The 26,340-nt window shown below is 42.5% G+C and overlaps 1 protein-coding gene across 4 annotated transcripts in view; it reads left to right on the top strand.

Moving 5' to 3' along the window:
* PPP1R36 (protein phosphatase 1 regulatory subunit 36) overlaps positions 1 to 25,892 on the top strand; it is a 48,431-nt gene extending 22,539 nt beyond the window's left edge. The window contains exons 5-10 of one of the 4 annotated variants that reach the window (XM_089687509.1): positions 2,186 to 2,281; positions 4,250 to 4,390; positions 14,261 to 14,300; positions 19,343 to 19,530; positions 20,700 to 20,894; positions 25,542 to 25,892. In XM_089687509.1, coding sequence (XP_089543635.1) covers positions 2,186 to 2,281; positions 4,250 to 4,390; positions 14,261 to 14,300; positions 19,343 to 19,530; positions 20,700 to 20,894; positions 25,542 to 25,752 — 871 coding nt within the window. In that variant the 3' untranslated portion in view covers positions 25,753 to 25,892. Of the gene's footprint in view, positions 1 to 2,185; positions 2,282 to 4,249; positions 4,391 to 14,260; positions 14,301 to 19,342; positions 19,546 to 20,699; positions 20,895 to 25,541 lie in introns of all 4 variants that reach the window. The other 3 variants (XM_089687508.1, XM_089687511.1, XM_089687510.1) reach the window with 3 other exon arrangements.
* Positions 25,893 to 26,340: the final 448 nt, after the last annotated feature.

A 26,340-nucleotide genomic window follows, 5' to 3' on the forward strand; every position in this document is an offset into this window, starting at 1 on the left:
AACTAACTGATGCTGCTCCCTTCAGAGAGAGTCCCTTGAGGAGGACAGCCCCAAAAGATGTGGATGAGCTAAGACAGCTGCTATACCAGATGAAAGACCAAAGCATCACTGGGGATAGTAAGAGTGCCTATGCTTTCCCCATTGTGGTAGTGAGGAAAAAATGTGGATCCCTCCACCTGTGTGTAGATTACAGAACTCTGCATCAAAGGACAATACCTGATCAGTATATATTGCCCAGAATTGAAGAAGCTCTGCAGGCTTTACATGGAAAATATTGGCTCACCAATATGTTAGCCCTACTGTCAGGAATGGACTCACCACTGGTGGTGGGACTCACCGGCCGTGTGGGCTGCAGTACCAGGGCTGGCCAGCGGGTGCTCTCAGCAGCCAGAAGCTCACTCCTGCAATCAAGTCATCACCTGAGGCTGATTGCAGGAGGTGTATTTAAGGAGTGGCCAGGCCTGCAGTCAGTGCCTTGGTGTATGTTTCCCATGAGCCCCCGTACCTGCATCCTGTCTGCTTCCTGCCTGATCCCGTTTCTGCTTTGATCCTGACTCTGAACAAACTCCGCCTGTCCTGTACTCGGCTATTCCTGACCACTCTTCTGCCTGCTCCTTTGTGTCTTGTCTGCCCGATGGTTCCTGACCCGGCCTGCCTGACCACTCCACCTCACCAGCCCTGACTGCTCTTGTCTGTGTTCATTCCGTTATCAGTTGGAGGTTTGGTTTTGTTATATTGTGCGTTTTATATTTGTGTATAACCTTTAATAAATTATATTGTTACACCATACTTGAGCCTGCGTTTCCCTGTGTCAGTTCACACATCTCTGATCTTACCGGGAGCCCTGACACCTACGGTCTGGATACTATTAAGTTCCGATGGCTCTCAAAGATCAGGAGAAGATAGCATTCATTTGTCCTTTGGGCTTCTATCAATTTACTTGTATTAGAAAGTATATAGCCCTACAAAACAGTGCACAGTCTGCATGGGCTTTTCGTCTTCACTGCACCAAGGACAGAGGAAACTTTATTTAGAGAAAGGACACAGAGTATCCACTTCCAGATCAGTAAAGTACCTGGACTTTCGGTGGTTGTACCAGAGTGATGACTGTAGCTGCAGACATCGCTCCGGTACCATTTTTTAGAGCAGGTGGTCGGCTTTCTTGTACAAGTAATGGGAGCTGCTACTAACTAGCCACTTGATTGCTTGTACAAGCAACGGGAGGGGACGCCCCCCCCCCCTCCTGCCGCCTTCCACTGCTCTCCTGGGATCTCCTGTCCCACTGGGAGTCCTGAACGACCATCCGGCATGGAATCGGCTTTGATCAGCTTTACTTTATTGTAAACCAGAAGTGATGACCTGACATTACTTCCGGTTTACTCTGAAGCTTTCGGTGCCATTTTTAAATATCTGACAGCATTTAAAAACACAATCTTGCTGTTTTCAATGCTTTCAAGTGCAGAGGAAGGATTTGGGGTCTCATAGACCCAAAATCTCTTCATAAAAATATCTGTCACATGTCTATTGCTGTCACAGAGGATGTTTACATAAAAAAAAAAAATTAAACTGTAAAAATAAAAAAAATGAATATAAAAAAAAATTAAAGTGTCCCTGCAGGCATGCAAACAGCTATCGTCTCACACATGTGAGGTATCGCCTCGATCATCAGATCATGGGCAGTATGGTAATTCTACCACTTTACCTCCATGTTTTATATTTTACAAAAAATTGGGTTATGTATTTTGTTTTTTGCAATAAAATTAAAAAAAGTGTATTTTTTCCCAAGAATTTAGTTTGAAAAACTGCTGTGCAAATACTGTGTGACATAAAAAAAATAGCAAAAACCACCAATTTATTCTCTAGGGCCTCAGCTTTAAAAAATATATAATGTTTGGGGGGCTCTAAGACATTTTATGGCAAAATAATACTGATTTTAACATGCAAGCAAAAAGTGGCAGAAATGGCTTGGGGCTGAAGTGAGTATACAGTGTCATAGATGCAGCTACAAATTTATAAACACTGCCATCTACAGGTTGAAGAATATATCTTTACTGAAGATTGATGTAGTTGCTGCACACAATACATGAACACTTTATTCCAACAGGCTTTACGTTATTTTCTCACATGATGGGATGAATTTAATGTCTACAGAATTCTAAAAATGTTTTTTTCTTTGTTTATTTAGAAACCACCTTCTGAATGATTTCCTCATGGCCCTGTTGAATTACCTGTCCTGCTTTTTGGAGAAACATTCTGACAAACAACCCAAATCTTTGATGTCGTACGTTTTGTTTTCTTTATACAAAGGGATAAATTAGATTTGGGTCTGATGGGAAAGTTAATACAGAATTTATCAGTAGTAGCGCCAAAGCCCTGCATTGAATTCCCATGTTACCATGGCCCCCCATTCTTTTTCCCCCAAATGCAGTATAAGCAAATCACAAATTTTCCAGTTGCATCACCATACCCATACTAAACTACCAACAATGATAGCGTGGTCTCATTTATTTTCACTATTACATGTGATGGGTGCAGTGGCAGCTAATTTGGCATTTCACTGTGGAGCATTGCTTCTCAACCCTATTGAGAACAGGGCTCGGTACATTTTCCCAAATCTTGCCATGCCTAAACAGTAAAAAGAAAGATTTATACTCATGTAATAATGGGAGTACAAAACATATAACCCCATACTGGAAGGTTCTGGATGGAGCTGGTTGTCACTGTGGGGGGATAAAGGTTCTGGAGGGGGTTAGGGAATTCTGCAGCAGACTTGGTGGCCCTGTAGGGTATAAGATGTTTGAAGGCAGTTGGGGGCAACTGTGGGGGATGGGGTTTCTGATGGAAGCTGGGGGTCTCTCCAGAAGGCTGTGGGTTTTGCAGAGGAAATAAAGAAGACTGGAAGGCACTATGATTTTTGATGGGAGTTGGGGGCAACTCTGGGGGATGGGGTTTCTGGAGGAAGCTGGGGGTTTCTCCAGAAGGCTGTGGGTTTTACAGAGGCAATAAAGAAGACTGCAAGGCACTATGATGGCTGAGGGACTATGTGGGACACTATTGGAAGCTGAAGGCTCTGCAGCAAGCTATGAAGCACTGGGGGGGGGGGGGGGGGGGGGGGTGATAGGTGGTACTGTGAAAGGTTCATGAGCATTGTTGGGACTGAAGGCTCATATTGAGCCTGGGGGCAATGTGAGAGGTAGTAGAGTACTGCGAGTACTATGGGAGGCTGGGTGGCACTATGAAAGCTGGGGGGCATTGTGGGAGATTAGAGGATCTGCAGGTAGCCAGAGCCTGGGAGGAGGGAGGCTATGGCCTGGCAGTGGGCCACAGCCACATTTTTAAAAACCAACTGCTGCAAAGAGATGTGTGACATACACAGCACTTTCTACTACTTGGGGAGCCGTTAGGACATATTTTCAGTCCTGCATCATGTTAGATAGGACCTAATGTATTATTAAAAATATAATTTATTCCTTAAAGTGGTAGTAAACTCTTCTTTAATAATTTTACCTACTGGTAAGCTTATAATAAAGCTTACCGGTAGGTAAAGTCAACATCTCTTAAACGTGCACCATTTAGGAGATAATATGCCCTTTTTGATAGCAGGCCCATGCACTCTGAAGGAACAGCATACCCATGCTGTTCCTTCAGAGCACTGTGCCATGGCCCAGGACTCCTGCGTGCATGTGCAGAAGTGACGTCACTGCGGCTTGGTCAGTCAGCCGGCCAGAGCTCTTGCACCCAGAAGGAAGACCGGGTGAAGATGGAGGCCCTGTGGAGCCATGACAGCACTCTGCTGGAGGGCATAGTTTCAAGGTAAGTCCTTCATAATGTGCTAGTATGCAATGCAGGCAAGCACATTATGGCTTTACTCTGCAGGGTTTTTCTTTTTTTTTATATTCAGTTTACTACCGCTTTAAAAGCAATAGTTGGTCTCACAATAAATAGTGGGTTTACTGGCATATTAACAACCTTAATGATAAGAGAACACCAGAGGTAGTACTGTGCTTGGGACCACCAACTAAGCAAATTTCAGTCTCTTCATCAGGGACTAGATGGAATTTACAAATTGCATGGCCAGCTTAAACCCTAGTGTGTATAGGACAGGACCATACAGCTCAAAATACATTTCCTAGGTTAAGTGTTTGGCACAAGTTCCTGATTCTTTTGCTGCTCGTGTATATGAGCCCTTATAACAGTAGCATCCAAAAGACAGAGTTTGCATGAAAGTGACCTGCACTGTCCTTTCCAGGAGGATGATTATCCTAGAGAAGAAGGACGAGGCTGACGTGAAAATGAGGACAGAAATTGCTCTGAAGCACTTTGCCCACATGTATTGTATCCTTGTCCTTGGAGAAGGAATGAATGATCAGCATCACCTTGGTTGTGGAAAGTAAGTCTCCTTTTTTTTATATGCATTTATACACCAATATATTTATCTGTACTATTCACTATTTCCATTTACTTATTTTAAAAATAGGTAAAATTGATCTTTCATTTCCATTCCGCTACGCAACGCTTAAGCTGTCTGCTGATTGGCCCTGACTCGTCATGGGGGCTTTTTGACCTCTGCAGAGAGACAACTGCTTCTCCACAGTGAGCAATGGTCCGACTCTGCAGTGACTTGCAAAGGACAGGCTTTTGTAATCTCGGTGTAGCTTGTTTTTAAGGAAATACAAACTTTAAGACATTGCACACCTATTGTTTGATGCACCTGGAATGTATTTAGCTGATTCAAGATGAAGGTTCATTCTGGCTTTTAGACTGAATATTTTTCCAGCTGCTGATTTTTCTTTTTTTTCCCATTTGAAACTGTGTCAAGTCACCTGCAAGTCATCCTTTGACATCAGTTTCCATAGTTTATTTGAAAGTTCCCTATTTTGGTGTGATTGGACATCTCGCCTATTCTATCATCTGCTTGTGTAGCTCACTGATATAGGGTTTGAAACTGAGATGGAAAATATTACGGGTTGCTATGGGCAACCCAGAGGGTTTGCTTAAAGCGTTACTAAACCAACAACAGTAAAATCAGTCTGTATACACACTAAATCATGCTTGTTATACTCACTGTGGAACTTAAGGGGTTAATCCTCTGCATTGTGTAAAAAGGATGTTTGATCCTGCCTTCACTGATCCTCCTCTTCTTTCACAGTCCCGAACTCATCTCTTGATAGCACAGAGCCTTGGGGGCAAGCTTCACTTGCTCAGTTTGGTGTGTATTGCTAGAGATTTTTTTTTGTGCATGTGCTCTAGGAGTCACTCTGCACATGCTCAGTATAGTTTGTATTGCTAGAGAGCTTTTTTCTCTTTGGGACAGTGCATGTGATCAGCAAAGAGCCAATCAGCACTGTCCAGACAGAGGGTCAGGAGTCATGCAGCCTCATAGGACAGTCATAAGAGAATTAAAACTCCTCCTACAAGCTTTCACCAGTGCTCTTCTGGACACTGATAGAAGTCACAAGTTTGCTCTAACTGCTGATGAGAAAAGGTACTTAGCAGTTTATATGTACTAAAATAATTGCATTTCCATTATCTGTGTAATGTGGGAGACCAGATATAGTGAGTGCAGGGTCCTGGGTTTAGTAACACTTTAAAGTTGTCCATACTCTATACAATCTAATTGTACAAACTTGTTTAGCCTTAAGATGGAACATATAAAAGGAGATTGTACAATCAGTATGTATAGTGTATGGTACTTTTAAGACCCATTCATAAAGTATGATGTAAAACTGCTAAATTTGATCATAATCTGATCAATAGTAACATGAGGTTGCATGGTGGAAAAAGAGATGCAATCAATAACTATCAACTGAATTCCACTACCCTGTGTGTGGCATGTCAATTGTTTGTGTTGTTGATTATAGAACGATTATTCCTGTCAGGGGAGATCAGTCAGATAAGAAATGATTGTGATGATTGGCCCCCCTGGAAGTGGAAAAACAGCATCGTATTCCAAAAATCAAGCAATAATATGGAGAGGCCCTCCTCCCTTTTCAGCTGTAACAGCCTCCGATCCTCTGGGAAGGCTTTTCACAAGATTTTGTAGTGTGCCTATGTGAACTTGTGCCCATTCAAACAAAACAGCATTTGTGAGGTCGGGTTACTGATGTTGGATGAAAAGAACTGCCAGGCAATCTGAATTCCAAATCATCCAAGTAGAGTTGAGGTCAGGGCTTTATGCAGGCCACTTCCACATCAGACAGCAAACCGTGTCTTTATGGGTCTGCTCTGTGCACAGAGGACAGTCATGCTGGAACAGAAAGGGGTCTTCCACAAACTTTTACTGCAAGGTTGTGCAAAATTGTCTAAAATGTCTTTGTATGCTATAGTGATAACAGTACTCCTCACTTTAATTGTTTTAATATGTTCTGTTCTTCAGGACACAACGTACATGTACTATTTTGTCCCATCTTCCCATGTGCTGTCTAAGGCAAGCCATAGACAAGTCGAAAACCGAACATTCTGTTGATCGAAAAATGAAAATGGCACATACAATTCTGCCATTTTTGGTTATGTTTTTTTAAACAAAATCCAGCATGTCGGATCAGTCACTTTCGATTGTAATGCGAAAATTACGTGTCGCAACTGGTACACTAATGATGCAAAAAACGAACGACCAAGAACTTTCATTCAGTTTTTGTCCTGTCTGTGGCATGCGTAAGGCTAGCTATGAGATCAGAGTGCCCCTCCTTCATCCATGGCCGCCAAAAACACAGCTAACAAGGAGAAGGCTGATTTGATTAATGGCATCTTTCTGATTCTCCAAGCACTTACCCATTTGCCTTGAACATTTTAACTTTAAGCCCCCTCCCCTTCCATTCTGTGTGAAACATTTTTCTCAGGAAATTGCTTGGTGATGGACAAACGTGCCATCTGTCGAAGAAGCCATCTCCTTGCCAGCTGCGTTGTTGAATAGCCGTGGAGGGTGGAAGGGTGCTTTATCCGATCTCATAGCTAATCTTAGGACCTAGGAAGATAGAAAAAAGTAATACATACAGTTGCAAGAAAAAGTATGTGAACCCCTTGGGATTATATGGAGTTTTGCATGAATTGGCCATAAAATGTGCTCTGAACATCATCTAAGTCACAACAATAGAAGAACACAGTCTGCTGAACATAATACTACACAAACATTAGATGTTGCCATAGTTTAATTGCACATAACATGTAAACATTCACAGTGCAGGGAGGAAAAAGGCCCTAGCTTAATGACTTCTCCTAGAGCTAATTGGAGCCAGGAGTGAGCCAACCTTGACTCCAATCAGTGTGATGATATTGGATGTGTTGCTGACAGCTGTCCTGCCCTTAAAAATCACACATCTGTTTTGGGTTTACTGGTTTCAAGAAGCACTGTCTGATGTGAACCATGCCTCGCAGAAAAGAGTTCTCAGAAGACCTACGACAGAAGACCTACTGGGATTACGTTTCATGCAAAACTCCACGTAATCCCAAGGGGTTCACATACTTTTTCTTGCAACTGTAGCTACATAGAAAAAAACAAAAAAGTTATAATCCTACACCCACAGTTGATCCAGAGGAAGGCAAAACACAAATTCTGTCAATTGTGACCTCTTGATTTAAGTTCTAGTTTCCTGGCTCTCAGGAGGCTCACTTCAATATTTTAAATACTGATCTGGAACAAGCATGCAAATATGAACTTCTGACTTTTCTCCAATCTTCTGCAGTTCAGCGACTCAAAATACTGAAGCCGTTGGGTCGGCCTGTCAGCCAGGTGTCTAGCATTTTCAGAAGGAAGATGGCAATGGCAGTTCAGCGTATTTCTTTCATGACAGGTTTGCTTTAGGCAATGCCCGCCACCTGCGTTCCATTTTGCGCGTCCTATCCAGTAAATAATCCATTGACTTAGTCACAACATGCCATTTTCCAGCCTTGGCAGAGCTCATTGCAGGTTTGCTTTGCTTAGATGCTCATCGCTCACCAGTACTTATTAACTATTTACATATTTGTCCTGCGTCCAACAGAGAGCATTTCAGGACAAGTGCCTGCTACTTTCTTTGTTCCCTGCTGAAAAAGATATTTATTTAACTTGTACCGACACCAGAGAGAACCTTTTCCAAATCCTTTTCCATTCAGTTCACTTTTAAAAGATCAGTTGGACTTCTTAGTGAATAGATTTTACTCAGCACTTTGGGCAGACAAGTCCTAACAGAGCGTTTCACAGACTTGTGTGTTATGATGTTATGTTGCGTAGCTGCAGCACTGTTTGCTTACTTAGAATTTAAATATTTAGATAACTTTGATGGAAACGAGATACAACCGTCCCCCAAGGGATGATATTCAAAATGTCGGATTATGAGATACAAAATGCAAGCCACACATTAAGCATTGTGTCACCTAATGACACAATTCTAGTATCCCAAGGTTTTTTTCTGCAGCGTGTCACTTCTTTCTTGTATAAAAACCCAACTAAATCAAAACTTTTATTTTGTATTTTGTTTGTACAACAATATGTTATGATATTTAACTGATTCCCACTTAGACGTACACTCAACGGCCACTTTATTAGGTACACTTGCTTGTTTCAATTGCTTGGTAACACAAATTGCTAATCAGCAAATCACATGGCAGCAACTAAATGCTTTTAGGCATCTAGACGTGGTGAAAACAACTTACTGAAGTTCAAACCGAGCATCGGAATGGGGAAGAAAGGGGATTTAAGTGACTTTGAATGTGGCATGGTTGTTGCTGCCAGACGAGCTGGTCGGAGTATTTTTAAAGCTGTTGATCTACTGATATTTTCAAGCACAACCATTTCTAGGGTTTTCAGAGAAAAAGAAAATATTTAGTGAGCAGCAGTTGTGTGGGCGAAAATGCCTTGTTGATGTCAGAGGAGAATGGGCAGACTGGTTGCTCTGACTTTCAGATGGTAGGGGCAGAATTTGGGGTAAACAACATAAAAGCATGGATCCATCCTGCCTTGTATCAGTTCAGGCTGGTGGTGCTGGTGTAATGGTGTGGGGGATATTTTCTTGGCACTAGCAAGGTGTACCTAATAAAGTGGCCGGTGAGTGTACCTTATAATTGTAACAGGCTGTCATTGAGCCATGCAGAACAGCCATAAATTATAATATAAGAGTATTAGTTATGCAGTTTCCCCTTTTGGTTACAAGATGGATATATGGAGATGCTGACCTTTCCTTCCTGAAATTCAGAGACACAAACCACATTGGGAAGTGAAGTTTGTCAGCAGCATTAGGACACTGTATTTTCTAGAGTTGGACAGAGGATAAAGGACGTGGTGTGTGGGGAGCCATTACTGCCTGGCACCACATTGCCAAGGGAAGCTGAAGGATAGAGCTTCTGCCAGTATACATCCCTCACTGTGTCAGTCCATGCAGAGCTGTGACCTGTGGACAGAGAGAGAGACTGAGCCACTGCTAGGGTACAGATGTGCTGCACTATAGACCAGAGTCACCCGAGGAACCCAGAGGGAGCCAATGTCCATCCAAAGGGATCACTGTTGTGTGCTTATTACTTGCTACCACTGCTACAGACTGAACTATTAGGAACTGCCTAACCTGCTATCCTGTAGCTTTACTATTGCCTGCAGGCCTTATTGATGGCCAAAACTTGTGCCAATGAGCTCCAATGTTTAGCCAGTGAAGACTTAGAACCAGGGGCGGACTGACAACTCATGGGGCTCCCGGGCAATAGGGGATCATGGGGCCCCTGTGTCCTTGCCCAAGCTCAAAAAAGCCTATGAAAAAGGTACCGGGGGCATCTCATGGGGCCCCCTACTGACCTCGGGCCCTCGGGCAGTGCCCGAGTTTCCAAATGGTCAGTCCGCCCCTGCTTAGGAATAAAGACTGCCCAAAACTGTAACTACCCCCAAGGCCCTAGTAGTATTGCACAGAGCAGTCCTGAACCTCCTCTGCTGGGGCCCCCTGCCGGCCCTCCAGGCTCCTCTTCTTCTCGGTGTGCCACCATAGGAAGCCGCTTTCTTTTGGTGTCACACCTGTGGGCTCAATCTTGAGCTGGGCTGTGTGCGTCTATTGCCACACACAGTGAGGCTCAGCCCTGTCGCCCACACTCTGCTCACAGAATTTTATTGACAGCAGCAAGGGCCAATGGCTCCCCCTGCTGTCTCTATGAGCAGAGAGAGAGGAGAGCCACTGTAGATGGGCACAGAGCTGGATCAAGATAGGACTCAGGTAAGTATAAGGGGGGGGGGGGGGTGAGGAGGCGATACAAACACTGGGGCATTTTTTTTACCTATTTTTTACAGGGACCTTGCCATACAGAAAATAGGACATGATAAAACAGTTATCTGTTCAGAACAGAAACATAAAGCATTAGCCCATTGGAGGGAGACTGTAAGGAATCCATAAACGTGGAGATACATAAAAGATCTATCTGGAGATTCATCTAATAAGAGCGCATGTGACCTATATAGCCTATAGGTCAAACATTAAGTGAGCGTGCATGCTAGAAGGTGGAGGAACACAAATGGTGATTACCTAAAATAGAAGGTCACTGGTGGATTTACTTAAGATTGAAGATTTTGCATAGCAGACTATTTTTAACTTTATTATCTTAAATCTTTTATTGGGACTTACCCTTTACTACTTGGTAGTGGTGAGATACTCCTCCGGGTGTTTACCAAGTATTATAAGTGTAGCACCCTCCTAGTTACACTAGGTGGAGGTAGATCCCTAATGGGTAGACAGGAGCTGAATAGCAGCTCAGGTGCAATAGTCAGAGGGGTCATAATGTGAGAACTGAGAGGCTGTGTAGGCCAGCCTCTCTGGTTTTTTCCCCCTGTTCTGAGGCTTTTGGAGGAGGGTCTTGGAGGCAGTGGGTGGATCTAAAAAGTGGTTGGCTGTACCTTTGAGGGACCTCAGCCAATCCCCAACAGGAGGCTTGACAAAGGGCTGGACTCCCTTAAAAGGTGTTAGAGTTTACTCAATAGAGAGAGCAGGAGTTGAGGTAGTTGGAGAGTAGTAGTGCTAGAGTAGTCTGAGTCAGGAAAATGTAAGGTTAGAGGAAGAAGGCTACCAGAAGGTCTGCTGGGATGGGGACTGCCTGCGAGCCTGGAGACAGAGAGGAGGAGACCTCAGGATTCACTGGTCACCTGAGAGAGGACTACATGTGTGGCAAGGAAGGAGTCGCCCAGCTGATAGGCCTGGAAGCAGCAGCGATTCCACAAACTGTGCAGGAGAGGATCTGAGTGAGTACACCTGCAACCCCTGGATGGATAGGGGAAGGAGCACTCTGTTGGGAAACCAGATCAGCCCTCTGCTGGTGACTGTGCACCTTATTGAAAGGAAGAGATCCCCTGCTCAGGAAGGAAAACCTACAGATTGTTGGGTGAAGAGGAGTTCATCTAGGGTCTGGTGTACTACAACTAGAATGACTGGCTAGCACTCCAACAGAGACTCCGTGTGTCAGAGAGGAGAAGCTGTGAATTGCTCAGGAAGTTTGTCCTCAGATTTTGGTTCCCTTGAGCATCCTATACACCCCTTACCCCATCCAAGTTTAATCCCCTCAATAAAAAAACAAAACTAACACTCAAGACCTTACTTCTAACCATGGATGAACGCATGCGTGTGAAAAATGCTGATTTACAGGATGTGTAGGACTATAGGGGGACCCAAATTCAACAGCAACCCCCTGGGGGTAAGGCTACATACGCAATTTATTTATGTTCTTACATATGCACTGTGTTATACTTATGTTTATTTAGTGCCACCATTTTGAGTGGTGCTCAGCCGGGTTTTTACTTGAGTCATTTGTTTTATTTTTTTTTTATATTATATTATGCACTTTGGTTTATTTACACTATATTCATCATTGAGGGGGATGTTGAGCAGGGCGTTTACTTAACCATACTAATATATATTATTTATTTGGTACATTTTTTTCACTAACATTTATAGGTGAAGTTGATCCAGGGAATATCTGATTGCCTCTCGGGGGATCAGGAAGGAATTGTTTTCCCAGCAGGAGAAAATTGAATCATGCTTGCTGGGTTTTTTTTGCCTTCCTCTGGATCAACTGTGGGTATAGGATTATAACTTATTTTATCTATGGTTGAATTGGATGGACTTTTGTCTTTTTTTCAGCCAGACTAACTATGTAACTTTTGTTATGAAGACTTTTTTTTTTGTTATGAAGATATAGAGGTTCTCTGACATTAGATTTTTATATACTATTTCACTTTAGAAATTAGATTGGATTTGAATATTTCTGAAGTGGCTAGCACAGCATCAATGTACATATTTATTTGATTGGACTGTAGGAACACATTAGAGTGCTTGCAGCAGCACATTAGAGTGCTTGGGTGGCAGTGTATGAGGAAAACGCAATGCAAAATCGCCTCCTTATGACTTCAATGCAAAATCATGTCCCATTGACGTCAATGCAAAATCGCCTCGCATTGACTTCAATGCAAAAAATATCTCCTATTAACTTCCATGCAAAAACACCTCCCTTTGACTTCAATGCAAAAACGCACCCCGTTGACCTTATTGCAGAAACACCCTCCATTCACTTCAATGCAAAAATTCCTGTCAATAGCAATCCTATGTGAACACTTATCTCCACATGCCAGTCTGCTCTAACACTTGCGAAGCTGGAACGCACTGCTACAAACTTGCACAGGACCCTTTTCGTAATGGCACTCAAAACGCAATATGTGTGGATCGCATCTGTTTGAACCACCTCAATAGGGACACATATTATCTATGTGTTTGATAACACATCCAGTATTGCGTATATGTGAACCAGGGCAGCTCCATTCACACCTGGGATCGTAACAGAATAGATCGCAAAACACAGGTTCAGGTGCCAATTATTTTCAATGGCACCTAAAACATGCGGCTTTGCTGTGATTGTTGCATGGCAAATCGCATTGCATGAACCTTGTCGCCCAAAAGTTGCCTTGCCCAGGGCACTGACAACTAACTCTACGCTAAAAAACCCTGTCTCCTAACTTATTTAGCTGGCTCCTAGATTCAAAGCAAATTTGTCAAGCCCTGCTTTATACCAATTTTGAATACTAATAAAAACTCTTCTAGATTAAAAAAAAAAAATCAGTTTTACATTTAAAGTGTTACTAAACCCACGCCCTGCAGTCACTATATCTGGTCTCCCACAGTACACAGAACACAGAAATGCAATTATTTTAGTAAATATAAACTACTAAATACCTTTTCTCATCAGCAGTATATAGCAGTCTTGTGACTTCAATCACTGTTCAGCAGAGCACTGGCTAAAGCTTGTATGAGGAGTTTTCATTCTCCTCTGACTGTCCTATGAGGCTGCATGACCCCTGACACTCTGTCTGGACAGTGCTGATTGGCCCTGTGCTGATCACATGCACTGTCCCAAAGAGAAAAAAAAACTAGCATACACACTATACTGAGCATGTGCAGAGTGATTCCTAGAGCTCTGTACTATCAGCAGATGGATTGGGGGCAGGAGAAGAAGGGGAGGATTAGAGGAGACAGGATCAAACAGCCTTTTTACACAATGTGGAGGATTAACCCTTTAAGTCCTACAGTGAGTATAAGCAATCTTGACTGCATATACAGACTGATTTTACTGTTGTGGGTTTAGTAACACTTTAATGTATCTTTATTGGCCATTCTAAACTAACTTTGAGTTGGTGAAGTACTGTATATTTTTTTGTACTAATACAAGTTCAAAACTAGTGTAGAGGCACTCATGGGTCTTGCAGAGGCGGTAGATCAAAAACAGCAGTGTTTTTATTGTCAACATTTTGATGAAGCTCAGTCTAACTTTCTCAAGACACCATATACTGTATATATCTGTATACATTGTACAATATATATTTTCTGTATTTGTACTATATATTCCAGTTTATTAACTTTTCACTGTAAGAAAATAATTTACTAGGATAAAATATATTGGTTATTTTTATTATTAGTCGTTTTTAATTTGTTTTACTTATTTCTAGTAGTCCCTGTCTGTTTGAAGTGGATACAGTGGGGCAAAAAAGTATTTAGTCAGCCACCAATTGTGCAAGTTCTCCCACTTAAAAAGATGAGAGGCCTGTAATTGGCATCATAGGTAGACCTCAACTATGAGAGACAAAATGAGAAAAAAAATCCAGACAATCACATTGGCAGATTGGCAGGTCTACCTATGATGCCAATAACAGGCCTCTCTCATTTTTTTAAGTGGGAGAATTTGCACAACTGGTGGCTGACTAAATACTTTTTTGCCCCACTGTAGATATAGAAATCTCATCATATTTTTCTATTTATTTATTTTTTTACAGGAGAACATCATTCACCAAGCAGGAGCGGATATTTTATGAGGTAACAGAACATGATTAACCACTTGCCTACTCGGCATATTTACTTCCTTCCTGCCCAGGCCAATTTTCAGCTTTTAGTGCTGTTGCATTTTGAATGACAATTGCGCTGTTATGCAACACTGTACCCATATGAAATTTTTATCTTTTTTTTTTTACACAAATAGAGTTTTCTTTTGGTGGTATTTAATCACCACTGGAGTTTTTATCTTTTGCTAATCAAACAGAAAAAAAAAACCAGAATTTTGAAAAAGAATGTTTTTCTTAGTTTCTGCTACAAAGTTTTGTAAATAAGTGATATTTCTCCTTCACGGATGTTCGCTGATGAGGCTGCACTGATGGGTGCTGATGAGGCTGCATTGATGGGCACTGATAGGCTGCACTGATCGGCACTGATGAGGTACTGGTGAGGCTGCACCGATATGAAGCACTGATAGGCGTCACTGATGGGCATTGATAGGCAGCACTAATGAGCATTGATAGGCGGCACTAATGGGCATTGATAGGCAGCACTGACAGCCTGCACTGAGGGGCACTGACAGCCTGCACTGAGGAGGCACTGATAGCCAGTACTGATAGCCAGTACTGATGGGTACTGATAGCCAGAAATGATGTGCACTGATACAAAAGAACTGATGGGCATTGAAGGGTTACACTGATCAGTGCCCTGATGATCAGTCTAGATATCCCCTCTGAGAAATGCAGCTTACTGGCTCTGCTGGCAACCAGCATTTCTGATTTACACTGTGATCAGCTGTGATAGGAAACAGCTGATCACATGATAAAAGGTGGCTCTGATCAGCCCTTTACCTGGACACGTAATCAGCTATGTCAAAAGGACACAGTGGTCACAGCTCATGCAGGGGGCACACGGGAGGGGGGGTTTGGGTTCTGGGAGGAAGTCCAGCCGAAACCAAGAACCATAATTGATATGCAGCAAAATTTTGTTCATGAAAAATCTGATAATTTGAAGAAATGTAATATTCTAAATGTAAAACAAACATAAAAACAAATAGAGCTGCAGCTTTACTCTGTATAATTTGTTAATAAAAGAGGAGTAGCAGGTACATGGGCTCCCCATCCCAAAGACCCAAAAGCAGTTACCCCCTCTTTTAAAATAGGCACCCCTATTCTGCTCAGCAGGACATTTGGTGAAGGAATTGAGCAAAAAAAAAAAATCCACTTTCTGCAAATTCACAGAAATTGCTTTTTGGCCATATCAGCTTCTAGCAGGAAAAAAATAATTTTTCCATGAGTGGCATCAATAATGGTTTTACACCCACACTGGCGGTGTCCCAAATAATCATTTGGTTATAAATAACGCTTTAATTCCTTTTGGCGCTCTCCGTGTTCTCTTCTGCTTCCTCTTCTATTGTTCTGTTTACGTCAGGTTTTGTATATCTCCATGCCCAAACAGTTGTTAAAGGATTATTGGGACATTATTACATCATTAAGCATTTCAGTACAATGTCCAAGATATGCAGACTGAACACTGCCATTAACTTCAGAAATATAATTTAATCTCTTGTGGCAGGTGGGAAGAGGGTTGGTGTGTGTGTGCATGTGTATGTGTGTATATTTACAGTGCATCCAAAAAGTATTCACAGCGCTTAACTTTTGCCACATTTTGTTATGTTACAGCCTTATTCCAAAATGGATTAAATTCATTTTTTTTCCTCAACATTCTACAAAACAATACCCCATAATAAAAACGTGAAAGAAGTTAGTTTTGAAATCTTTGCAATTTATTAAAAATAAAAAACAAAAAAACCACATGTATACAAGTATTCACAGCCTTTGCTCAATATTTTGTTGACGCACCTTTAGCACCCATTACAGCCTCAAGTCGTTTGAGTCATGAGTATGATGCTACAAGCTTGGCAAACCTATTTTAGGGCAATTTCTCCCATTCTTCTTTGCAGTACCTCTCAAGCAAATCTGGTAACCAGCTACAAGAAACATCTTACCTCTGTACTTGCCAACAAGGGTTTCTCCACCAAGTACTAAGACGTTTTGCTTGGGGATCAAATACATATTTTACTCACTGAACTGCAACTCCATTTATAACATTTGTATCGTGTTTTTTTCTGGATTTTTGGTCGATATTCTGTCCCTATCATTTAAAATACACCTATGATAAAAATTATAGACCCTTCATTTCTTTGTAAGTGGGCAAACTTACAAAATCTGCAGAGGATCAAATAATTATTTTCCCCACTGTATATATCTATCGTATATTAAACAGGGCAGAGTTGGCCATCCTTTTGCCCCCATGCAGCACTGGTTACTATGATTGGCTATGTGAAATAATTCTTTCCTTAAGCAGCTATAGTCATGTCAGTTATTTATATATGTGTGGTGCATTAAACCCAGCTGCCCCCCTACTGTTATTGGGGAACAGAGGATGTTCTGATCATGCTTGCATGTCCTGACACCAAATTCTTGGTATTCTTTGTGTGAAAAACAAACTCGGAGGGAAAAAAATGCTGGGTGCTCTGGTAAGGACTGACTCTAAAATAGATCTATTCTTGTATGGTCAACCATAACTGCACAGTGTTGGAACTCATTGGCAATGGTGAAAGTACCAGTGAAGCAGTTATTTCTACCCCAAAGCCCAATGGGACCCAGTCTTCAAGCTCCATGTTAAATGCAGACAACACTGGGTAAGGATCAAGCTTACATAAATGTATGGTCAACTATAACTTTACTGTGGCAGAGCTCATTGGCATTGTTGAAAGTACTAGAGGTACAGTTGTTCCTGTGTGTGCTGCGTTACTGAGGCTCCGCCCTGGCGTCATGTCCACAGTTTGCTGAGAAGGTTTCATACAGCAGCACTGTACGGACTGCACACAGCTATTTACTTTTAGAGCCCGTCCGATCCAGCCATCCGCTATTACCCAGAGAGGGGAGTTCCTTAAAGCAGACACCTACACCCGTCCATCCCTTAAAGGGATCTCTGGTCAGCTGGATCCTGTATCTTCCTTCATACCCAATACTGGGTATGGATCAAATTTACCATAAATGTACTCTTGTATGGACAACTTTAAAGTGTTACTAAACCCATGACCCTGCATTCTCTATATATATGCTCTTCCACAGTACACTGAACATGGAAATGCAATTTTAGTAAATATAAACCGCTAAATACCTTTTCTCATCAGCAGTATATAGCAGTCTTGTGACTTCTATCAGTGGCCGGCTGAACACTGGGTAAAGATTGTAGGAGGAGTTTTCATTCTCCTATGACAATTCTGTGAGGCTACATGACCCCTGACCCTCTGTTTGGACAGTGCTGATTGGCCCTGTGCTGATCACATGCACCATACCAAAGGAAAAAAAATTCTCTAGCAATACACGCTAAACTGAGCATGTGCAGACTGACTCCTAGAGCTCTGTACTATCAGCAGATGAATTGGGGTCAGTAGAAGGGGAGGATCAGAGAACATTAAACAGCCTTTTTACAAATGCAGAGGATTAACCCCTTAGGTTCCACAGTCAGTCTGACAAGCATGTTTTACTGCATATACAGGCTGAATTTACTAATGTGGGTTTGGTAACACTTTAACTTTACTGTGGTAGAGCTCACTAGCAATGGTGAAAGTACCAGAATTGCATTTGTTCCTCCCCCCAAGGCATAATGGGACCCATTCTTTGAGATCCCTATCAAGCGTAGACAATACTGGGCATAGATCAACCTTAAGATGGAAGTACTCTTGTATGGTCAACTATAACTTTACTGAGGCAGAGCCCATTGGTATAGGTGAAAGAAACACAGCTGTAGTAGTTTAATTGGCTCACAAGGCTCCATGAGACCCAGTCTACAGAATCTGCAATGAATGCAGAGACTATTGACCACCTGCTCTGTGAGTCTACAGAATCTGCAATGAATGCAGAGACTATTGACCACCTGCTCTGTGAGTCTACAGAATCTGCAATGAATGCAGAGACTATTGACCACCTGCTCTGTGAGTCTACAGAATCTGCAATGAATGCGGAGACTATTGACCACCTGCCCTGTGAGTCTACAGAATCTGCAATGAATGCAGAGACTATTGACCACCTGCCCTGTGAGTCTACAGAATCTGCAATGAATGCGGAGACTATTGACCACCTGCTCTATGAGTCTACTTAATCTGCAATGAATGCAGAGACTATTGACCACCTGCTCTGTGAGTCTACAGAATCTGCAATGAATGCGGAGACTATTGACCACCTGCCCTGTGAGTCTACAGAATCTGCAATGAATGCAGAGACTATTGACCACCTGCCCTGTGAGTCTACAGAATCTGCAATGAATGCGGAGACTATTGACCACCTGCTCTGTGAGTCTACAGAATCTGCAATGAATGCGGAGACTATTGACCACCTGCCCTGTGAGTCTACAGAATCTGCAATGAATGCAGAGACTATTGACCACCTGCCCTGTGAGTCTACAGAATCTGCAATGAATGCGGAGACTATTGACCACCTGCCCTGTGAGTCTACAGAATCTGCAATGAATGCGGAGACTATTGACCACCTGCCCTGTGAGTCTACAGAATCTGCAATGAATGCAGAGACTATTGACCACCTGCTCTGTGAGTCTACAGAATCTGCAATGAATGCAGAGACTATTGACCACCTGCCCTGTGAGTCTACAGAATCTGCAATGAATGCAGAGACTATTGACCACCTGCCCTGTGAGTCTACAGAATCTGCAATGAATGCGGAGACTATTGACCACCTGCTCTGTGAGTCTACAGAATCTGCAATGAATGCAGAGACTATTGACCACCTGCTCTGTGAGTCTACAGAATCTGCAATGAATGCAGAGACTATTGACCACCTGCTCTGTGAGTGGAGGTAACTGGAAACTTTTCTGAGAATGGGAATAGAGTCATTTCCCAAGTTTAAGTCAATAAAGGTGAAGGTACAGGGTGGAGCACAATGTTGCCTGTAATAAATTTGCTTCTGGGCCATGGGAAGCAAACAAGTACATTCTTGATTATTAGGTGAATTTTACTATGACAGATAAACTATAACTCACAATGATTTCTTTCTTTCCAGAGTCTGTACAATTACTCAGTCAAGGTCGCTTGGGTAGTATTCCGTCGCAAAGAGCTGAATTTAATACAGGAAGAGGTTGGCAGGCTTCTGCGTTCCAACACATTTAATCCTGCCCTGAGGAAGAAAGATGCCCCATCAGAGCCAGGCAAAAACCTGTCTGTGAAGAAGACGTCCAAAAAAACAGCTATGTATGCAGAAAAGGGGTAGGATGTACAATTATACCCTCCTGTATACAATGTACTGCACTGCTACATTTTTTGGAATAGAAACACCAACCTATCAATGTTGGTTTTAACCGCAGGGAGAGATGTTCTGTAGTTCACAGAGAGAACTCAGGGCTGATAACATTGTTGAGATTTTAGCACCGCATTGTCAATCATGAGCTTACTAAATTTTTGGTAGCATCAACCGGTTGATATAACTAAACACTATCAATGGCATATTGACCAAAAGGGAGCAAATAAAGAGTTCATTGTAGAGCTGACATGTAACCTAACTCATGAACTGGAAGGGTCTGCTTCCATGAATTCCAGTGGACGTTGTGGACAAGAAAGAATCCTGACTGGGTGCAGGTTCTCTTCTATAGCAGTACTTTGGCTATCTTAGGGTAGGAAAGAATGAAAGTTGAACTCTAGGCATATATGGATGGCATACATAATGTACTCATTAGTACATTATTACATGTATTTTTTTAAATGCAAGCAGTGTAAGTACCTGAATCTGACCCAGTATTGGCCTTTTACAGTCCCTGTATAGCAGAGTTTGAACGTGAGAGGAAGAAGCAGCACAAAGATCCAATCAGTTCACATGCCGACAAGAAGCATGCTGATAGGGGGAAAGAGCAGAGTGACAGAGCCCATCACTGTAGTGCTTCTCCTTTCATTGACCATCAGCAGGATGGGGCCAGTCCAAGATGACATGTACTCAGAGGAATGGAGCAAATAATGCTGGCTGTGAGACTGAGGACATCTAGCTGCAGAAAAAAAGTACTGGGGGAGGGATAAATCCCTTCAGATTGAAGCGTTTTTTATTTAATCTTTTAGTGGTCTATTCTTTTTTATACTATTATTTTTTTGGCTGAAATTCTGCTTATTGCATACCACTGCCTATAAACTTAAGGGACTAAGTTTTTGGGGAGTTCTTGGACAAGATTGTATAGAAACAGCCAATACAAATAAAACAGCTATGTTGCAGTGAGATAATTGGTTCATGTGGGAAATTATAATGGTCCTCGAGAAGACACTGCAGAGGTAGTGGCACTGCTCCACTACTGAACAAATATTGGAAAACGCTGTTCTCATAAAATAAAACTCATTCATACAATATTTTACTAACTATATTATTTATTGTGCAACAGAAGGCTTCCAACCAAGCGGCCTGCTATTCATGACATTGTCACACAGCGTTCTCCAGTTCTCAGTTCTCTGATCCCATCTCCCAAAGAGAAAGCTCGGTATTTATTCCAGCAACACGAACTTCACCCAAAAGGCAGTACTGACACCATTGATGTGAACGACTGGCTGGAACCCTCCACCGCGATCAGCACACCACAGTGAGTGCCAATGTACTACAACCTCTCCCTGAAAAAACTGGACCGGCTCCAAACCAACTCACACAAAGCACAATCAGCCAGAACACAGGACTGTTTATTCTGCCACACCCAGCTTCTTTTTACATCTTTCTACACGGTTTTTTTTTTCAACAGACCTGTTTTCTGTACCTTTTTTCTGTTTTCTAAAATCCTACCAAATATTAATGAAAGGCAAACCTTTCCAAAAAGTGCTAATGCTCCAGTTTGAGATATTATGAAGGTGTTTCACTTAAAGGAGATGTATGGGGTACATAAAAAAAAACAAACTACCAATGCTGCAACACAGAGGTCAGTATATCTGTTTGAGTGATCACATGACCAATAATCGCTCAGTTCTTGGTCCGTCCAGAGCAGAGAGCAGTGACCGTCAATCACTTCTCTCTGTTCTGCTCCGCCAGAATGCGCTGGAGTGCCAGGCAGGGTAGAGGGTGGCTGCAGCTGGCTTCAGCGCTTATGTTGAGAACTGGAACCAGCTGTCAATCAGGCAGCTGTGTGGATCCTGACAATATGGTTGGGATCCTTTCAGAGCCTGGAGCAACTGTGCCACATCCTCACACCGTAAGTGCAGCCTAATCCATCTCTGACGCGTGACAGTGCAGATGCTACAGGCTCTGGCCAGTTGCTTTAAGCCTCTGTCACACAAGTGGTCTGGTTGGGTCTGTTTGTTTTTCAGGTGGACCTGACTGGACTCTCAATTCTCCTCTATGGGTAGTCATATGTAAATGGACTTGTGTCCATTTACACCTGGCTACCTCCGATCCAAGAAGGGGATCTGTTTTCTTCCATCTGCCTGGATCAGATCAAAGGACAGTCCTGTGTAAATGTATAGCCAGTCCGTTTACATCCAGCTGCCCATAGAGGAGAGTGGGTTGTGTCTATGTACGAATCTGCCATTCAGCAACTCCGCTCAGCTCAACAGGGGGTTAGCGGACAGATTGCCAGCTGAGCAAAACCAAATTCAGGCCCCGTGTGAACGGAGCTTTACTTTTGCATTATAATGAGTGGCACAACATTGCTCTCCCATATCTTTGAAGTTTCTATGAGCTGACTAACATTTGCAGATCCAAGGAATGGCGAACAGTCCTGTAAAATGTTTGCACCATCTCTATGGGCATGTCTTGGCACATGTCAAACCTCTGAGACATCATTGCCAGTAGCTGATAGTAAATAGAGGAGAAATGCAGAAAAAAGGTCACCGGACATCAATTTTAAATGTGATTTTTATGTAAATGTAAACTACATTATATTTAGTGGATTAGCCAATAGAAGCAGGGTTGATTTGCCATTACAATGACCCTAACTGCTTAAAGCATATGTATGGTCAAAAATAAAATAATAGATGCAATGACTGATTGATTGAATTTCCATGTAGTCTGGCCTAGTGGTAGTGAATAAAATGCCCTTCAAGTATCCCAGCATGCCTTCAGATCAATCCAAGAACACCCACTCCCTTGAATGCTGTGACACAAAACCGCCATGCCATTTGCCTGTGCCATCCATTGCAGAGAGCTTGCTGCTGGAACTACAGCTGTACATCTGGATGTCCTATGATGTTCAGCAGTGATGTCAGCTGAATAATCCCACCTTTAGGACAGGCCAAGGCTGCTGTCCATGCTGCTCCAGTGCTGAAGAGGAGAGCACTCAGCAAGGACAGACATTATAGGAAGCTATTTATGTAACATCATTTTAGGTCAAATATAACTAATGGATTGATAGATTGTATAGTTCTAACAGCAAAATGTGTTATGATGTTAAATATCCATCAACAGTTATTGAGATAAAATATTGTTTTCAATGATTCGGATGACTGATAGAAAATACTTGAGAGAAGGAGCAGTAAAGCACTGCCATTGTGTCGTACTCCCAAGTGCATCTATTATAGAACTGCATACTTTACAAAACAAAGCTTTAATGACCACAAATTAAAAATATTTACATCAAGTTTTTTTCTTTTACAGGTTTATCTTAAAAAAATAAATAAAAAAAAAAAGATTATACATGCCAAAAATTACTAGCAAAGTGATGCTTTGTATAGTGGCAAATGTTTTTTAATTGCAAGGATAGGAAACTCTGGGGAGTTGTTGAAAGGTAAATTTAGGCACATAAGTGCTCATCTACACTTGCGGTGGGTAGTGGTAAAAATAGGGGGTTAAGCCACATTTTTACCACCCCTGACCACTGACCACCCATCTTAAAACAGAATTTCACTAAAAGGGGAAGTTCCACTTTATGTCCTCCTCACTATCTCCTCTACCACATGGCACATTATTTTTTTTTTTTGGGGGGGGGGGGAGGCTGGGTATCTAGTTTTGATAGGTACCCGGTCTCACTTCAGATCAACTAGGCCCCCCCCTCTTTGCCTGCAGCCTTCTGGGACATGTCACAGGCCCCTGGATGCTGAGGGACTACTCACAAAGCACAGCATAGCTTGCACATGCGCAGTAGGAAGCCAGGTCCCAGGAGGCTGTGGGACCATTGACGAAGTGCAGCACGGCATGTGCAGTGGGAAGCCAGTTGTGAAACTGCCAGGAGTCAGGAAAACCAAAGATCAGTGAAGAAGGGGACTGTGTGAGGACAGAGCTGGATCTCTTGACAGGGAAATGTCCTTTAAACCACTTCCACGCTGCCCTATAACACGAATACTGCTACATGGCAGCACGGGTGTGCAAAATCACATATATACAGTATATATATATATATATATATATATATATATATATATACACACACACACACACGTGATTTTGCAGTTCCTGGTGGGGGGCACACACGCACCACCAGGGGCGGACTGACCATTTGGAAACTCGGGCACTGCCCAAGGGCCCGGGGTCAGTAGGGGGCCCCATGAGATGCCCCTGGTACCTTTTGCATAGGCGTTTTTGAGTTTGGGCAAGAACACAGGGGCCCCATGATCCCCTATTGCCCAGGGGCCCCATGAGTTGTCAGTCCGCCCCTGCGCACCACCATTCGCGGCCTTGGCTGTTAATCACCGGGTCCTGGCCGGTCATTCCCTGCCGGCACCCAGCGATTGCTGAGTATCACCGACAGGGGAGAGACCTGTGTATAAACAACACAGATCTCTCCCCTGTCTGCTCTGCACACTGCATTTGGATGCAGTGTTGCACTTGTCAGTTAAAGTAACGCAATGCCGTTTAGCAAAAAATGGCCTGGTCAGGAAGGAGGTAAATCCTCTGGAGGGCAAGTGGTTAAAAAAAAAAATTCATCAGCTACAGTATTTGTAGCTGCTGACTTTTAATCTTTCTTTTTAGGGTGAATATCCTCATTAAGCTGCGAAGGCAGCCAGACAGGGCTGTACACATGCTAGAATAATTATACTCCCTGTTGTATTCTGTCTGTAATGCACACAGTTACAGAATGGTAATATGGTCTTTACAGGGTTAACAGTCAATGTCTCCTCTTCACTTGTCAAATGCAAGGCCTGCTGTAAGTATAAACTTAGCCTTAGGTACCTGCAGTTTATTCAAGCTGTTAGGCCTTGTTCACCTCAACATGTATAAGAGCACTGTGTACAGCAAGCTGCAGTATGAACAAGGTCTTACTTTCCAAGGTATTTCAGATGGAAAAGGTGAAATTTCCCATCATATCCGGTCCTGGATTTTTTGTTTCTACTTTATGTCCCTGTGATACCCCTACAAGAAATGTATGCAGTTGTCACCAGGACACAGACAATAATACAGACATTGCAAGAAGTTCTTCCTCTTCAACACAAAATCCTGATAAAATAGTGTTTTTGTACCAACTGGAGAAATTTTCCCTCACTTCCTGTCCTAACAAGAGATGTGGTGAAATCTCCCCAGTAGGGACACATACAGCAATAAAGACCAGACATATGCTCCAACCCTTTCCTACTTAAGAAAAAAAAAAAATAAGCTGGGGTTGGGGTTTAAAGTAGAACTAAAAGGTAAAACATTTTTCATTTGGATAGACTAAAGGAGGGTTATAACTTACGTCATGTTTTTTTTTTGTAATCTACAGTATGTCCCATTGGGGAGATTTCCTTTCACTTCCTGTCCCATTCCCAAAACAGGTAGTAAGAGGAAAACCCTCCAAAGTTCCGGTTCTCCACAGACCTAGTGTCCCCAGTAGAAGATTTCTTCACTATTCCTATTCTGGTGACAACCAACAATTTGGGATTTTATTTCACTTTTTAGAGGGACAAATAGAAAGGATGGATCTCCCTAATGGGGACATAGACAGCAGTAAAAACCTGACACTCATTCTAATCCTGCTCTACTTTATCTAAAAATTAAATAAAAGTTTTGCCTTTACTTATACTTTAAGTAATTTGAAAGAAAGTTTTTGCATTAGCATAGTTGCAGTATTTTCTGGGTAGGATCAATAACTATTTTTACTTGTCTGGGATTGTACTTTTTCTATAACCCCAGCCTTCATTTGTATACTGGCCCTTTAACAGCCTTTACAAAGCAAGAAAGGAAATATTTGATGCTGACAAGGCAAAAACGTGTTCGGATATGTGCCGTAACTCAGGTTTGAGGAATAGTTTGTGAGTGTGTCAGAAATGGTAGAACATGATATGACAAGATAACAGCCCATCTGAGCTGACTGCTGCTGTGTCTCTTCAAACAGGATTGGGATACTGGGAGAACCGATGAAACTATTTAACCGTCACAGTCTACTGCCGATCGGAGCTGAAGAAGATGAAGAGCAGGAGATGCAGGAGAAGAAAAACACGGCGTCCTTTCATTCTGGTCCTCACTCGCCCATCCGCCCTGCCACTGGACATCAGAGCCTTGTCTCTAGAGCTACGACTGAGGCCGCCTACTCTGACACTGACTAACAACTTATCATAGTGATCCTTGTAACCATCAGCTAAAGACGAGTATTTATTTACATGAGTGATGTTTACTGGACAGCTGGGTTAGCCCAGTGAAGGCATATTATCGATTTAAAAAATAAAAATAAAAAAATGAAAATTGATACAGTATTTGTAGTATAATGGGAACTAGGGATCACCAGTGAGCCATTTGTAAAAGCAAACAGTCTTTATGTCCACTTAAAAACATTTAAAATGGCTTCAGCAAAAACAAATAAAAACAGTCCATAATTGTGGTATAATGGAAATTACACATTGGCTCACCACCAGTACACCAATTCTGAACTAGGGTTTAGGGTTCCCGTCTGCCGCAAAGGCCGCAGCAGAAGTTCACACTTGCTCATTGCTATGATCCACTCAAGTCTACCTCACAGACAGGGGCGGACTGACCATTGGGGAACTCGGGCACTGCCCGAGGGCCCGGGGGTCAGTAGGGGGCCCCATGAGATGTCCCTGGTACCTTTCATATTCTTTTTTGGGTGTTATTTGAGTGTGGCCGAGGACACAGGGGGCCCCATGATCCCCTATTGCCCGGGGGCCCCATGAGTTGTC

Source organism: Staurois parvus, unplaced genomic scaffold (assembly GCF_062004578.1).
Source record: "Staurois parvus isolate SC_StPar_1 unplaced genomic scaffold, SC_StPar_1.0 ptg000426l, whole genome shotgun sequence".
NCBI lineage: Eukaryota > Metazoa > Chordata > Amphibia > Anura > Ranidae > Staurois > Staurois parvus.